The following is a 13828-nucleotide window of genomic DNA, read 5'->3' on the forward strand; positions in this document are numbered from 1 at the left end:
ACTTTTTAGTGCCATTTTCCTGTTACTTGTTGTTTCGACGCATTGCTGACATTGCTGCACCAGGGAAATTACATTAGCTCCTATAGTGGGGCGCCCGACACAATCTCTGGCTCGAGCAAGTGTCTTTGTTATGTCGAAGTGCCCTACATGTAAGAGTCGTAGGACTTCCTTTTGGCAAGAGGCAGGGACGACAACTCGAGCAGCACAGAGGAGTAAATCGTTCTCCAGAGTGAGCCAGTATTCATGCTCGTAGAAGGGTTTTAGGTCCGCTGGTAAATCTCGCCTGGAGGGCCACTCTTTTTTCTTGCTCCACCGGTGAAGTTGTGCGCAAACAGGGTCTGTTTGTTTGGATGCCTTTAACCATTGAAGGCAGCGCTCCTTTACGGTAAAAGAGGTTTTCAAAGAGCATACGAAAGCTTCCACGTTTTCTTCAAGCTCTGTGTCTTCTATTTCTTGGAGAGGCGCTCTGGAAAGAGCATCCGCGGCTAGAAGGTCTTTGCCTGGAACGTATGCAATCTCGTACTGGTATCGCATCATTCTCGTCTTTAGCCTGTGTAATCTGGGTGTCAGGTTGTCAAGGCTCTTCGAATTGAAGATGGGAACCAATGGCTTATGGTCTGTCTCCAGCTTGAACAGCTTGTTCACGGAGCCTTGCCGATGGTGATGGTGTCATCGTGACGAAATCTGGGGCGGCGATATTAACCGCTCAGGCGTTTTCTTTTCTTTTTCTTGGCGTTGATTTCGCTAAATATGGGTTTACATAAATTCTATATCCCATTCATCCCCGGGAGTAGACGTAAGCTAGGAAATGCTCTCTCGCTCTCTCTCTCTCTCACACACACACACGGACACACACGGACGCTCGCAAATAGATACGGAACATCTTCGCCCCCATTCACGTTTGCACACGCCCACGCATGCACACATGCACAAAAAAGTATGCGCGCACGCACGCACGCGGAACTGCACGCGCGTGTGCTCGCACGCGCATGTACGCGCTCGTGCGCACGCAGATTCAAATATGGAAACACAAACACGCGCGCACACGCAAATGAAAGTACACACGCACGCACGCTCAAGGCGTGCACACCCATGCACACTCCTTCTCTTTCCCTGCTGCCTCACAAAAACATGCGCGTGCAAACAGACTGAATGAGACTCGTTCTGCGATTACTATTCAAATTCCAGCTGTAATAAATTGCTTTACGGTTAAATTTGACGCTTTTTCATGTCAATGTGTTCTCTGCCGAGAGGGTGCAGAACGATTTGCTCCTGTTGTGTGACATAACCACCCATACTCGACCAAAACACTGCCTTAATGCACCAACGTTGTTTCCACCAAGTGCCATAAATGCATACGTTGTGAGAAGGGACTATTCTCTCGGCGCAGTCAGCTGAAATATGTTGATAATCGGCCGATATACTGAAATAAAATTTTCTAAAATTTTTCCGGTTCAGTTAAGCATGTGCATTGCCGTGAATTTCCATAGAATTGTGAAGGTGCAATCTCCAGAATTCCTGAGTATGTCCATGCTACAAGGCACGACAGTTTTTTTTGTTGCCTTTTTAAAACAACAAAGACGCGCATGCTTGTTATGTTGTCCAAGAAATGAAATCTGAAAATAAAAGCGATGACTTAACAAATGAGCAACCCATTGCTCCGTTTTAGGAAGTAAAAATAGAAAATATATTTGAAGAGCACTCTTTAAGAAACCAAAACCAAATCTTAAGTTTCGTGTTACGGCTATCTGGTGGGAAGTGTGGAACCGAGTTCTACGTGCCGGCGAAAAAAAAAAAAAAACAATGTCATGCGGCACGGCATTCAACAGCTGCCAGCAGACGCGGAACGATAGGTGCGAGCGATTAAACGACTCGGCCTAGGCTTTCTGCGATTCCGCAAGTGATACGCTCGGGTTTTTCGAAGCGAAAAGCTTCACTACTACGCTAGTCAACAGCGCGCTTCGCGCGAGCCAGCATATGTCGGAATTGGCTCCGTAAGCGTGTTCGGAGTCGGTGCAGGTGGCCACTGCTGCGCGCTATGCGTCATTGTTTGACGTTCGCCGCAATCACGTGTTTATCGCGGATGCCGACTAAATAACCGCTTGCCGGAGAATAGACGTGCGCATTGAACATGGAAGAAGAGAGTGATGCTACCGATACAGAGAACTGTGTTTATGGGTGTACAGAAATCTCTAAACAATGTGCCCAACAATGATGAATAAAGAAGTTTAATAATCCTGCATAACTTATAGTATATATCATTGATAAGCAATTTGCATAACTACGCAAGGCACACGTATAGCATAACCATAAGCTAACCAAAGCATATCCATAAGTGAAACCGTAAGCATATTCATAGGCTAAATCATAAAGCATAACCATAAGCTAAACCATAAGCATCACCGAACCTTTTCGCTTCGAGATATCCAGGCTTAACCTTAGCTAAGCCCCAGTCAATATTTATAGATGTCACATGAATTTGCATGACTGTCTTTCAAAAATCGCTTTTGGGAACAGTGTTGCACCATGCGTAGAGAGTCCAGATAGGCACCATTCGAGAGCCGAGTCTCCGGACTACGTACGCTGTATCGGCTTTTACGATAGCAGCCGAAGTTTTATCACAGCTAGCTACCGATTTTGTCTCAAAAATCGAGTAAAAATGTTCGTCCGTTTCCATAGGCTTCCATTGCTCAATCTTTAACCACCCTGGGTGCAAAATTCTAGCTTTCCACAGCGTAATCAGTGCATTTGCCTGGTGTCGATTGTGTTCTAGAACGTGTCTGTCTCCTGCCTTTTTCAATAATCGAGCTGTAGCTTTAATTATTCGCGAAAAACCCGCTCGTTCCAATGAAACCGCGCTAGCTTCGTGCCGCGGCCGCTTGGAGCGCTAGTTGGTACGTGTCCAGAAAAGCTGGATATGTTTGTGTCCTGAAAATTGTCTATCTCTCATTTCCTACCAACAGCAAGAGAAGAGCATGTCGGGCTCGACACACGTAAAGTTGATTTCAATAGAAGAGACAAAAAAAAAAGGGAGGCGCATTCAAACTAGTTTCCCCATACTACGCATAATACTCAACGCGTCACCTACTTCCTTTTTCCCTGTTGTGAAATAAAGATCCCCAGAGAAAAAAAATTGCTTCTATGTTGTAATTAATCAGCACCACTGTTTCAGCGTGCACGTTTTCATTCTACCGTCCGCTTCTTGACCAGTTCCCGAGCTGTGGGTATGTGCCAATGCGTGGCATCGTGAAAGCGAGAACATGGGCCGACAGACATGGGCCGTTCTTTGGCGGACACTGTTTGTTCAGTGCATCAAGCGGCACTACATTGAGTCCGTGCTTGAGGTGCTGTTTGTACTGCTACTTGCAATCGCGTTCCTGTCGTCCAACTTCGCCACCAGGCCGACCCCCGAGCATCGCGGTAGGACTGACCATGACGACGGAGACTCCTTGATGGCGGCCCCAGTGCTTTACAGCCCGGATAGCCCTTACGTCGGCCACCTCATCGCTCTTGCATTTCCCGGCAAAAGTACGCCACAATTTGCATCGCCAATCTCAAAGGTGTTCGGGACGGCTGAGTTAGGTTAGAAAAACAGAGGGGGCAAACCGCATTTTTCAGTTTGAGGGTGGGTAAATTAACCACTTTCGTTGACAAATCGCCGGGAAATGGATTGAAAACCGTCTGTATGCATTTTGATTTAGCTTGAGGCTCTCTAGTTAGTGAAAAAAATCAAGTAACCTTGCGACATCTGACATTCTGTCAGGGTAACGCCGTGTGATTCAGCGTTTTCTGGACTATCACAGATTTAACCGAATAATATTCGAGCGCTGCACTTAGGCGCCCGTTCCTGTGTTGAGCGTCGGCGTCCTTGGCGTAAACGAGCCAAGGATTAAAGAGCGAAAGCGGAGCGTGTATGAAAGACAGCCTTCGCTAAAAGAGAGTGAGGTGGAAAGTGGATGAGAAGGGTGCAGGGGAACCATGAGGCGGAAAGCGGAGGAGGAGGGTATGGCGAAAGCGTGAGAAGAAAAGCGCAATGACGCGCAAGACGGGCTCTGTGGTGACGACCTCAACGAGACGGCGTCAGAGTAGCGCGCCATCTTCTGTTCACTGAGGACGCCATCGATAAGAAATGAGGCGAGCGCGTCTACCGATACCATATATGGAAACAAAGCACTGCATGAGCGGAGGTCTGTTTGCGGTGGCTGCCCTGAATCGCGCCCACGCATCGCCCACGCGCTGTCTCTCGTGATTTCCCGATTAGCAAGGCATTTGAGCCACACTTCGCTCCGGTTGCAACGTGCCACACGAGGCAGATTGTACGCGCCAGCCAATATATCGCGAAATGAAAACACGTACAGAGCTGCGCTGAAATTTCGCATCAGGCTGTATTGTAATAGTCGGTGAATTTTTTGCCACGTGTTGGCAGCTAAGCGGAACTATTTCGCTCCCTGTTCTACCCATTTTGTAAATCTGGTAATGGTAATTTAGTGGTAGATACGAGGGAAATGAGGTAAGCATTGCCTTGCACCTCTGTGAGGTCCCGGATCTATGATTAATGCCAAGTTTACTGAATTGCATTGTTGTTCGTTCAGTACCTCAATCGACACACGTCCTGTCTCTTCTAAGAGAGAAGTGCAACCGAAAGTGGGGTCTGGAGCATACCACCACGCTTTTACATATATATATATATATATATATATATATATACACACTTTTCTAAGAGGTCCCATCACCTCTCTACCTCTCTCACGTGACCAGCTTGCCAAACTTCACACGTTTACACTTGTTTTAGACTGCGAGATTCGTAATGCTACGTATTAAAATATAAACAGAGAGATAAGGGAAAAGAGTGAAGAGGTAGCGTGAATGAACTCTGCAGTAAACACAGTGCAGGCACTTTGAAGAAGCACTGTTGGTATTTTGTGGCCTTGTGAATCGAATAATGCTTCGACCAAGTTCGCAGGATATTTTTCTCCGATAGTTGTCTGCCTTCGAAGCGGGTATAATATAGTTGCTCACGGAGCAGAGCGCTGCATGTGGAAGCGGCAGAGAAAGTGTTCTATACTGTCTCGTCACCCATCGAAAATTGCATGCGCGCTGCTGGACATTACTAGAAAACTGTGTATGCGACGTCCAGCCATATGCAACGCAGCAGCACTCTTTTGCGATGGCAGATTCCAGGTGAGAGAGAGGATCACTATGGAGATGAAGAGACGCTATCTTCTGCAGCAGTTTAGTATTAAATAAATGAGTGGATGAATTCATTTAAAAAAAAAGGAGAACCGAACGTCGGTAGAAGCACGTCTCCGTACATTGGGAAAGGAGCGAGGTACAAAAGGAGAAAAAGAAAATAGAGTACAGGTGGCAGGCGAAGTTGTAGTTAAGGGTCGAGAGAATATAACCGGGAATTTCTGAAACCAATTTGATTTCAGTGTAGATGTGCGATGTAGCGATCAAATGATTGGAGTCATCGCCCAGCATCCGTCCTTTGCGGTAGTATAAGCACCCGCCGTTCTTGGTAATTAAGGTTTACCAAATACAAATCTTGGCAATTACTTATTCATTGGCCATACCTCGCCGCGTATTCCTTAGTGACAAGCTCTGTGAGCTTTGAAATAACTTACGGCCATACTGTGACTGTTGCGCTTACGGTTGCCATACTCGTGACCCTTGCGTTTGCGGGAATACTATAAACATCAGTTTAGTGCACAGGTTAGAGAACAGACAGTTTAGAACAGCATTTCTCGCCTTACATCCGCTCAACCCAAGCACTATTGCAGTATGTTCGGTACGTGTCCCTTCAAGACAAAAGAGAGTTATAGCTCAGCAAGCCAGCAGACCAGCGTGTCCAGTGGGCTAGCGTAGACGACAGTGCGCATGCGTGGTACAACATGCGCAGTGGCGTCTACGCTGGCCCGCTGTGCCCTTTGGCTCAAAGACGCGAAGGCAAACATTAGAGCGCGTTAGAAGACAGGGTGCCGTTTCGGGCCTCATGCCAAACATATCCAAGCTAACAATCTATTAGCAACCATGTTGTCGTTTCCATGCAAGGAGGTTATATATTTAAACTTCTGGAGTGTCAGTCCCAGCTGCCGCCTACGGGAGTGCGTGAAACCGCCGGCGGCCATATTGCTAGAAGTAAAAGAGCGAGGCTCCAGCATATATATGTGGCCGCGGTGTACGCGCGGCGCTCCCTGCAATTGCGGTTCTGCGATGAAAACTAAAATTAACCCCCTTTAGGAAGTATTTAAGAAGTATTCAAGAAGTATATGATAAATAAATATCAGTCCGCCGTTGTGCGTCGCTGTTTTAGAAGAAAAAATGTGCCATGGTGGCGGGTGCATTGTGTTTAATAAGTTGCGAGAACTAAAAAAACAGTCATATTTTCTGTTTTGTTCACTAACCTGCCGCATGCATTGGCAGTGTGATGCCCTTTCGTCGATACGTGGTGTCGCATTGGCAGCGATATGACCTCGAAATACAGTATCCTTATGCCATTTCTTTAAAAAATCACTATTTGTTTATATGAGTGTTCAAGTCGCTGCTCATGAAACTGTTGCTGCTGTAAAGTTTGGAATGAGGGTTTTTGATTTAAACCAAGAAAACGAGCAAAACAAATTATGGACACTTTGCTGAGCTAAACTGCGATAGCCGAAAGCCTATTTATGACTGCCTCTGTTGCTGTTTTCTGAACTGTTCTGCGAACGGACGCTGCCGTGGCCGCGAGCATGGGATGCAATCACAGCCATATGGCTGTGAGGTTTGTGGCTGATGTGTGCGCACTCCCACCCGCATGTCCGCGCTCTCCCACGCGCCCACTCGCACAGCGCTACCGTCATTAAGCCTCCTCTCCCCTCGCCGGTGATCACCGCTTTCCTGCGTCCACCACGGACTGCACCCGAACACTAATGAGCCGCCGAAGGCATACGCTTTAATACAACGGTATGTCTCATTTTTGTCCAGCATTTCAGTTTTAACCGGAAAGACTCAGTGAAAGAAAATTTGCAATAAGGCTATGGCGATGATCTGCACGCAGCCGCAAGTCCACATGCGCTCCGATGAGAGTAACCTGCCAGAATTAGTCATGTGTTACCTAAGCGGCTCAAGCAATCTTCCCTTTTTTTTTTCGTTTATGGGTCCATTCTTCCCGCGTCAGTGACGAAAACGAGAAATGGGAAGGCCGATAAATCGAAGCTGGCGGGGGAAGGCGGTAGCGTAGTGGTTAGCGTGCCCAGATCCCAAATGTAGAACGCTGCGGATACAGGGGCTCGAATCACGTGGCTTGTTTGCGAAAACATCTTTCTGTGCTCCCTGGTGATGACGAAGCTCAGGATGAGGCGGCGGCCTGACGACAACGGTCGCCGTCAGGGTAACATAATAAGTGGGCGTGAAAAGTCGCATCTAAAGCGGAAAGTATATATTCAGAGGAAATACAGTATGCTCCTATTGACAAAAAAAGTGATGAATAACGAACGCTGTTGTGAAGCGAGATTGTAGACAGATAATGCCACCAAAGACAGGGTAGCGCTCCTATCCCGATAATTAGAGTTAATTGGAGGGAATGTACATCAACAACATGTCAGCTAACGTGTATGTGATACTTCATTAAGGGCATTGCGTGTTTGTGTTGTGTTTAGCAGGAGCGAGTAGTGTAAGAGATGACACTGAAGAGAAAGCGGCGAGGTGAAGTCCGCGAAAAGTAGTTGAGGATAGCCATATTGAACGTCAGCGCCGTGTTGAAGAAAGCCTGCGACTTCAGTTGCTCAGGTCGCCCGAAAGGCTTGACTGGTAGCGTACCGTTGGGCGTATTGGGTAACCACAGTGATAGACACACACTTTGCGAAAACGAAAATAGGGATAGGGCCGAGTGAGTTGATAATTAGATTAATGAGAGAACTCGTGTGGTGTATAAGAGATTGAAGAAGACAATCATGTTAGATGGACGGCCTTTTCAAGCTAGATAGAATATGCTAACCCAAACGAATGAGCGTGGTCATACTTGCGCGACACGCCATGGTTGCCTGCCACCAGGACATCATAGAGTTACGGCGATGACAGTTTGCACTGGGTGCATGAGGATAAAAACGAGCGCATCAGAGACGTCAGAGGGACGTTTCTGCGATACAAGATCACATCTTCAAAAAAGAAAAAAAAAAAAGAGATTGCGAACAGGGACATAAGAAAATCGAGTACTACGGCCCTTGTTGATATTGTTCCGCATGACGTCAACGTTTTATTCAGCGTTTATCTCTGAGAAAATGAGTTCAGGGTATGTTTATTTACATTACAATGGCGGGCGTAAGGAAAGCATTAGAGCGTGCTTGAGTACTCTGTGTAAATTACGTACGACAATGATAGCAAGAATACAACATTATAAGAGAAGATAATTTGAAAAATAGTTCACTTATTATTACATTGCAGTAAAAAGCAAGTTCATTCACAGTATACCTGTGGATGACGAAAATAATATAAATACTGAAAAATAAAGTCTTGTAGACCTGTAGTAAACTGGATAGACCATTCACGTTTTGGCAACGGGATACAAGTTACTCCTGAAGGCGGAAAGTCTAGTGGGCAAATAGGACAGTTGGCTCTCGCAGTGATCAAACCTCGCAAAGGACGCGATAACGCCACGATGACACGCTACATTACGCCAACAAAGAAAGGCATTTTTTAAAGCAAAACTTTCCTTGCCTCTTTTTTCGACTTTTCCACTGCTGCTGCTGCTGCCTTACACGCCGCGTTGGGGGGCGGGGGGTGCATACACATGGAAGGAACGGGGCAGAGAGGAATGGAGACGCGAGAAACTCGTTTGGAGCTTTTCATCGCGTCACACGTGCACAGTGCTCTCTGGAGCTCCCTGGGCGTCGTTAGACTAGCCTAGATTCAGCTGTAATTATCTGTGACTCCGGCAAAAGCATTGCAGAAACTGCAGCGTTTACCGGTCTACTTAATGTGCAAGTTCTGATGAGAGGTAAATAGAATGGTAGAGAGGGAGCAAGGAGATGAGGCAGAGAATGGGTAAAACAGGCACAATCGCGAAAGGAGTGAAGAACAGCCTTGCCACTCTTCGCTCGCAGTTCCAATACAGGAGGGAAGGTCGTGACAGGGAAAAGGTTACGTTAAGGAAAGGAAGATAAGGACACGGTACTACTATAGAAGCGACAACAGTGGCAGGCCAAACGGAAGGTACGGTGCTGTACGTCTATGCTATTTCTAAAGAAACCTACCAATCCGTCAAGCGGACTATTGACGCAGGGCGTGCAGATGTAAAGCCATAATAAATCACCGTAGGGCCTATGCAACACTAAGGAAACAGTCGCACGTTGATTTGACGTTTCTGTGCCCGCCGCGGTAGCTGTGCGGCTATGGCATCGCTCGACGTCGTGATTTCGATCCCTACCACGGGATCTGGATTTCGACGGGAGCGAAATACAAAAACAGTCGTGCACTTAGATTTAGGTACACGTTAAAGAACGCCAGGGTGTGAAAATTAATCGGGAGTCCACCACTACGGCGTGCCTCGTAATCTTATTATGGTTTTAGCACGTAGAGCCTCATAGTTCTGCCTACACGTCTGCCGTGATGCGACGTGCCATGTGAAACAATGACAATGCTCAACCATCTCATAAGTTATAAACAATGACACACAACAATGCCTCAAGCAAACACGTCTCTCTGTAAGTTGTGTATACGCACACAAAAAGCAGTGGTGCACGCAAGGTAACATTTGCCATCAACTCGTTACTCTCGTATTGCACTAAACGCTGAAGAAATTATACATTCGCAGTCAGCATTACCGCTAATTCTCGTCAATAGAAGTACACAACGCAAAAGTTTCGCTTACATCGATCCCCACAATGCGTGGGATCCGCATAATTTTTTAGACGGTGAATTTATATGCGTAAGATTGGCGCTCATTATTACAATATTTTCATTCGCAGTGAGGAAAAGCGGCTGTAGTGTCCACGGTAGAACGGCTTCAATCCCATGGCCATTACATAATTGCCAACTTCCGTGGGATCGTAGTCGTCAGAACGGGATATAAGTGACAGGGAAATCAGGAAGTTGATGAATGGCAAGAAGACAGAAGCTTACACAAGGCCTCAGGAAAATAAAATGAATTTTTGAGCAGCAAGGTCATGGGTCCGTGCTATGGTTTCAACGTCTATTAAAAATGCCCCCAAAAATGAACAGAGGCCGACAAAACTGCAGGCATTTTGGGAAAGGTGAACCCGCTGGAAATCTCAGGACAGTACTAGCTTAAATATGAAAGAAGACAAAGATTAAAAAAAAACCATACAGTTGGTAGCCAAAATTCTGGACAAATAAATTGGCTGCTGAAGGAGTTCAGCCGAAACCCGATGGTGCGAAATAAGGTGAGAATGCCGGAAAGTGTTGTAGAGAGGTCAAGTAGGTCCTTTGGCCGACGCCAGCGCCCTGCAGCTGTCAGGCTACTGCACATATAAGCGAGATGCCTGGTCGTCAGTCGTTACAGGGTGATTCGGGTATAAAATTTTGGGCGCTGACTACATCACATTACATATAATGCACTCTATGGTAATTCCCCGACGGCTCGCACCGATTCTCACGCCATGACGATGCAAACAAATTGTCTCACGTGTCGACTGTCACCGTTCTCGAACTGCCAACATTCCTTACCCGCCGTAGTATCTTAGTGGATGTAGTGTTGGGCTGCTAAGCACGAGGCCGGGAAATCCGATCCTAGCCACGGCAGCCGTATTTGATGGGGGCGAAATGCGAAAACACTCGTGAGCTTAGATTTAGGTAGACGGTAAAGAACCCCAGCTGGTCCAAATTATCACGGAATCCCCCACTACCACGTGCTTCATATCGTATATCGTATATCATATTATCGTTGTTTTGACACGTAAAAGCCCATAATTTATTCTTTACCATTCCTTAACGATGTCCTTGAGAGTCGCACAACTCTTGAATGCAAGTAAGTGTCAGGAGTTGTGCGCGAGGTCTTTGAGTATGTGGGTAGACATTTTGGCGTTCGATATCTGCTAGTCTACATTGCGGCTATATTATATAGAACAGACAAATCCCCCATATATTACTGCACAATAATCCTGAATAATGGTATTTTCTCACGCACGTAGATAACCGTGACAGGACAGTACTTTCACTATACTAACCGGAAGTACTGTATGTGTAATGTCCAAAGGTGTACCTGGCCCGGTGGCCAGTAAATGGGACATAATATTGTGAGAAGCTTCGGCCATGGCATGTTAACGGGTGACCACACAGAGACAAAAGACATGTTTTTTTGCCGCTATTGAACACACACAAAAGGAAGACACATTAAGACAACATGGGCTGCACTTCCAACTGATTTACTTTGGGTGGTAACCCATGAATATATATACACATACACGCATGCGCTGGCTGTTCACAAATCTACGTTACCCGGTGGTCAAACAATCTAGTTTCCGATTTATGGAGCACGATAGATGTATCGCTAATGCAATTTGTAGCTTTCTTTTTTGTATAGTAAGCTTCCATTAGCTCACGTGCTGTTTGAAATCTACTTCTGCCAAGAATCCTAATCTCAGAAAAACGTGGTTTGCACATGCAGGCCTTGCAGTGCGCAGGCAAATGTGCCACGCCATCTTTCATTAGATTTAGTTCGTGTTGCCTGGCTCGTTCATTTATGCAGCGTTCAGTCTGTCCTATATAGGACTTGTCGCACTCAAGGGGAATTTCATACACCACGCCAGTAGCGCATCTCCCCTAGGACGCGCTATTTTTCTTGCCACAGCCTTGCGAACCGGTCTCCTCGCGAGTGGTTCTCGAACAGAGTCGACCCAGTTTGGCGGGAGCAGAAAAGGCAATGGGTACACCATACCGACCCAGCTGCCACCTTGTTGAAGTTATGGGAGACCTTATGAACATAAGGAATCACTGCAGGTCTTACGGTTCTGGCTCTTTCTTCCTCCCTGGTGGCGCTGGTACCTTTAACCCAAAGCCTTTTAAAGAAGGTTAAAGGTACCAGCGCCACAACGGAGGAAGAAAGAGCCAGAACCGTAAGACCTGCAGTGATTCCTTATGTTATGTTCAGGTCGACTCTGTTCGAGAACCACTCGCGAGGCGACCGGTTCGCAAGGCTGTGGCAAGAAACATAGCGCGTCCTACGGGAGATGCGCTACGGGCGTGGTGTATGAAATTCCCCTTGAGTGCGGTATGTCCTATATAGTACAGACTGGACGCTGCATAAATGAACGAGCCAGGGAACACGAACTAAATCTAATGAAAGATGGCATGGCACATTTGCCTGCGCACTGCAAGGCCTGCATGTGCAAACCACGTTTTTCTGGGATTAGGATTCTTGGCAGAAGTAGATTTCAAACAGCACGTGAGCTAATGGAAGCTTACTATATAAAAAAGAAAGCTACTAATTGCATTAGCGATACATCTATCGTGCTCCATAAAACGGAAACTAGATTGTTTGACCGCTGGGTAACGTAGATTTGTGAACAGCCAGCGCATGCGTGCATGTCTACATATATTCATGGGTCACAGCCCAAATTAAATCAGTTGGAAGTGCCGCCCGTGTTGTCTTTATGTGTCTTCCTTTAGTGTGCGTTCAACTACGGCAAAAAAAAAACGTGTCTTTTAGCAAGCACCAACTATGCCAACAAGCAGTTCTGCAGCACACAGAGACAGTTTGTACAATTCTTGTGTCATGCCTTTTGCTTCAAGGTGCAAAACCAGCTTATCCATGTACCCACCTAAATAGTTATGCACATCTCGATTTGCAGCGGCTGCGGTAGCCCATCAGCGCGGATAGCAAAGTCACTAGGAAAATAATTGGGGGCACCTTAACGAAATCGATAAGCCAAATCAAAAGCCGTCCACGACGGCGTCTCTCGTAGATGCTGTGCGATGTTTGGATGTTAAGAATGTGCGCCGACTGAAAAAAGGCTGCTGTGGGGTGCTTCCGACGATTACCCTAGCTTGTTTACTCCTTAGTATAAAAAAAAGGAAAATAAAAAGGAAACCGTGTCAAAAACCCCTAATCAATCGTCGCGCATCACGACTAAACGCTCTTAGGATGATAAGTCATTTCCAGGCAATGAGCGGCTACGTATCAAGAACACTGATAGCGACGGCGGGACGAGCATTGCGGCGAAGTTCAATGCGCAGGGATAGCTTCTAATTATTTTATTTTTGTTTTGTTGACGTCATCACGCGTCAGCGCGGGAAGTTTGAAAAGTTTAAGGTCAGTACGCCACGTGGTAACACTCACACGAACTAAACCCTGGTGTCCTGAAAAGCTGGATGCGACTAGGCGCCTTTTTATTTTTGCAAAATATGAACACGTGATACAATGGATTTATGTAAAATATATAACTTCATTTCCTTAATGACAATGGGGACAACGAGCGCGAGCATCTTCAGCCGTGTAGTGACACAAAATGTCTGTGCATTGCTTATTTCACTATTAGGTAGGGTGCTTACATTGAGGTTGCGGTTTACCGCATGCCCATATAATATTTGCGCAGTTATGTTAGGGCAAACCGGCCGATGCCGAAATGAGACAGCAGTGTTGCAACGTAAAAAGGACCCTGCCGGTGGTTTTCTTGCGGTGATCTGTATGACATGTCACTGTCATTCATTGTTTTGATACCTTCAGAATTGTTGGATGAAGCAAAAATCAGGGCCCGCATTGAAAACTATTTCTTACGTGAAAAGTGTTCGTAAGAAAAAATTGCAGCCAATCCGGATGCTGGCATTAGCGAAGGTGGCCGGCAACGGAACACGAAATAAAAGTTTGGAGGATTACTGTAGGAACATCATGCAA

The 13828-nt window shown here is 46.3% G+C and overlaps 1 protein-coding gene across 3 annotated transcripts in view; it reads left to right on the forward strand.

The window, feature by feature from the left end:
- The first annotated feature begins 3249 nt into the window (after positions 1–3249).
- LOC135919920 (phospholipid-transporting ATPase ABCA3-like) overlaps positions 3250–13828 on the forward strand; it is a 223301-nt gene continuing 212722 nt past the window's right edge. For all 3 annotated transcript variants that reach the window (XM_065453931.2, XM_065453932.2, XM_065453933.2), the window contains exon 1: positions 3250–3528. In XM_065453931.2, coding sequence (XP_065310003.2) covers positions 3261–3528 — 268 coding nt within the window. In that variant the 5' untranslated portion in view covers positions 3250–3260. The remainder of the gene's footprint in view (positions 3529–13828) is intronic.

The sequence above is a fragment of the Dermacentor albipictus genome, chromosome 3 (assembly GCF_038994185.2).
Source record: "Dermacentor albipictus isolate Rhodes 1998 colony chromosome 3, USDA_Dalb.pri_finalv2, whole genome shotgun sequence".
Classification (NCBI taxonomy): Eukaryota; Metazoa; Arthropoda; class Arachnida; order Ixodida; family Ixodidae; genus Dermacentor; species Dermacentor albipictus.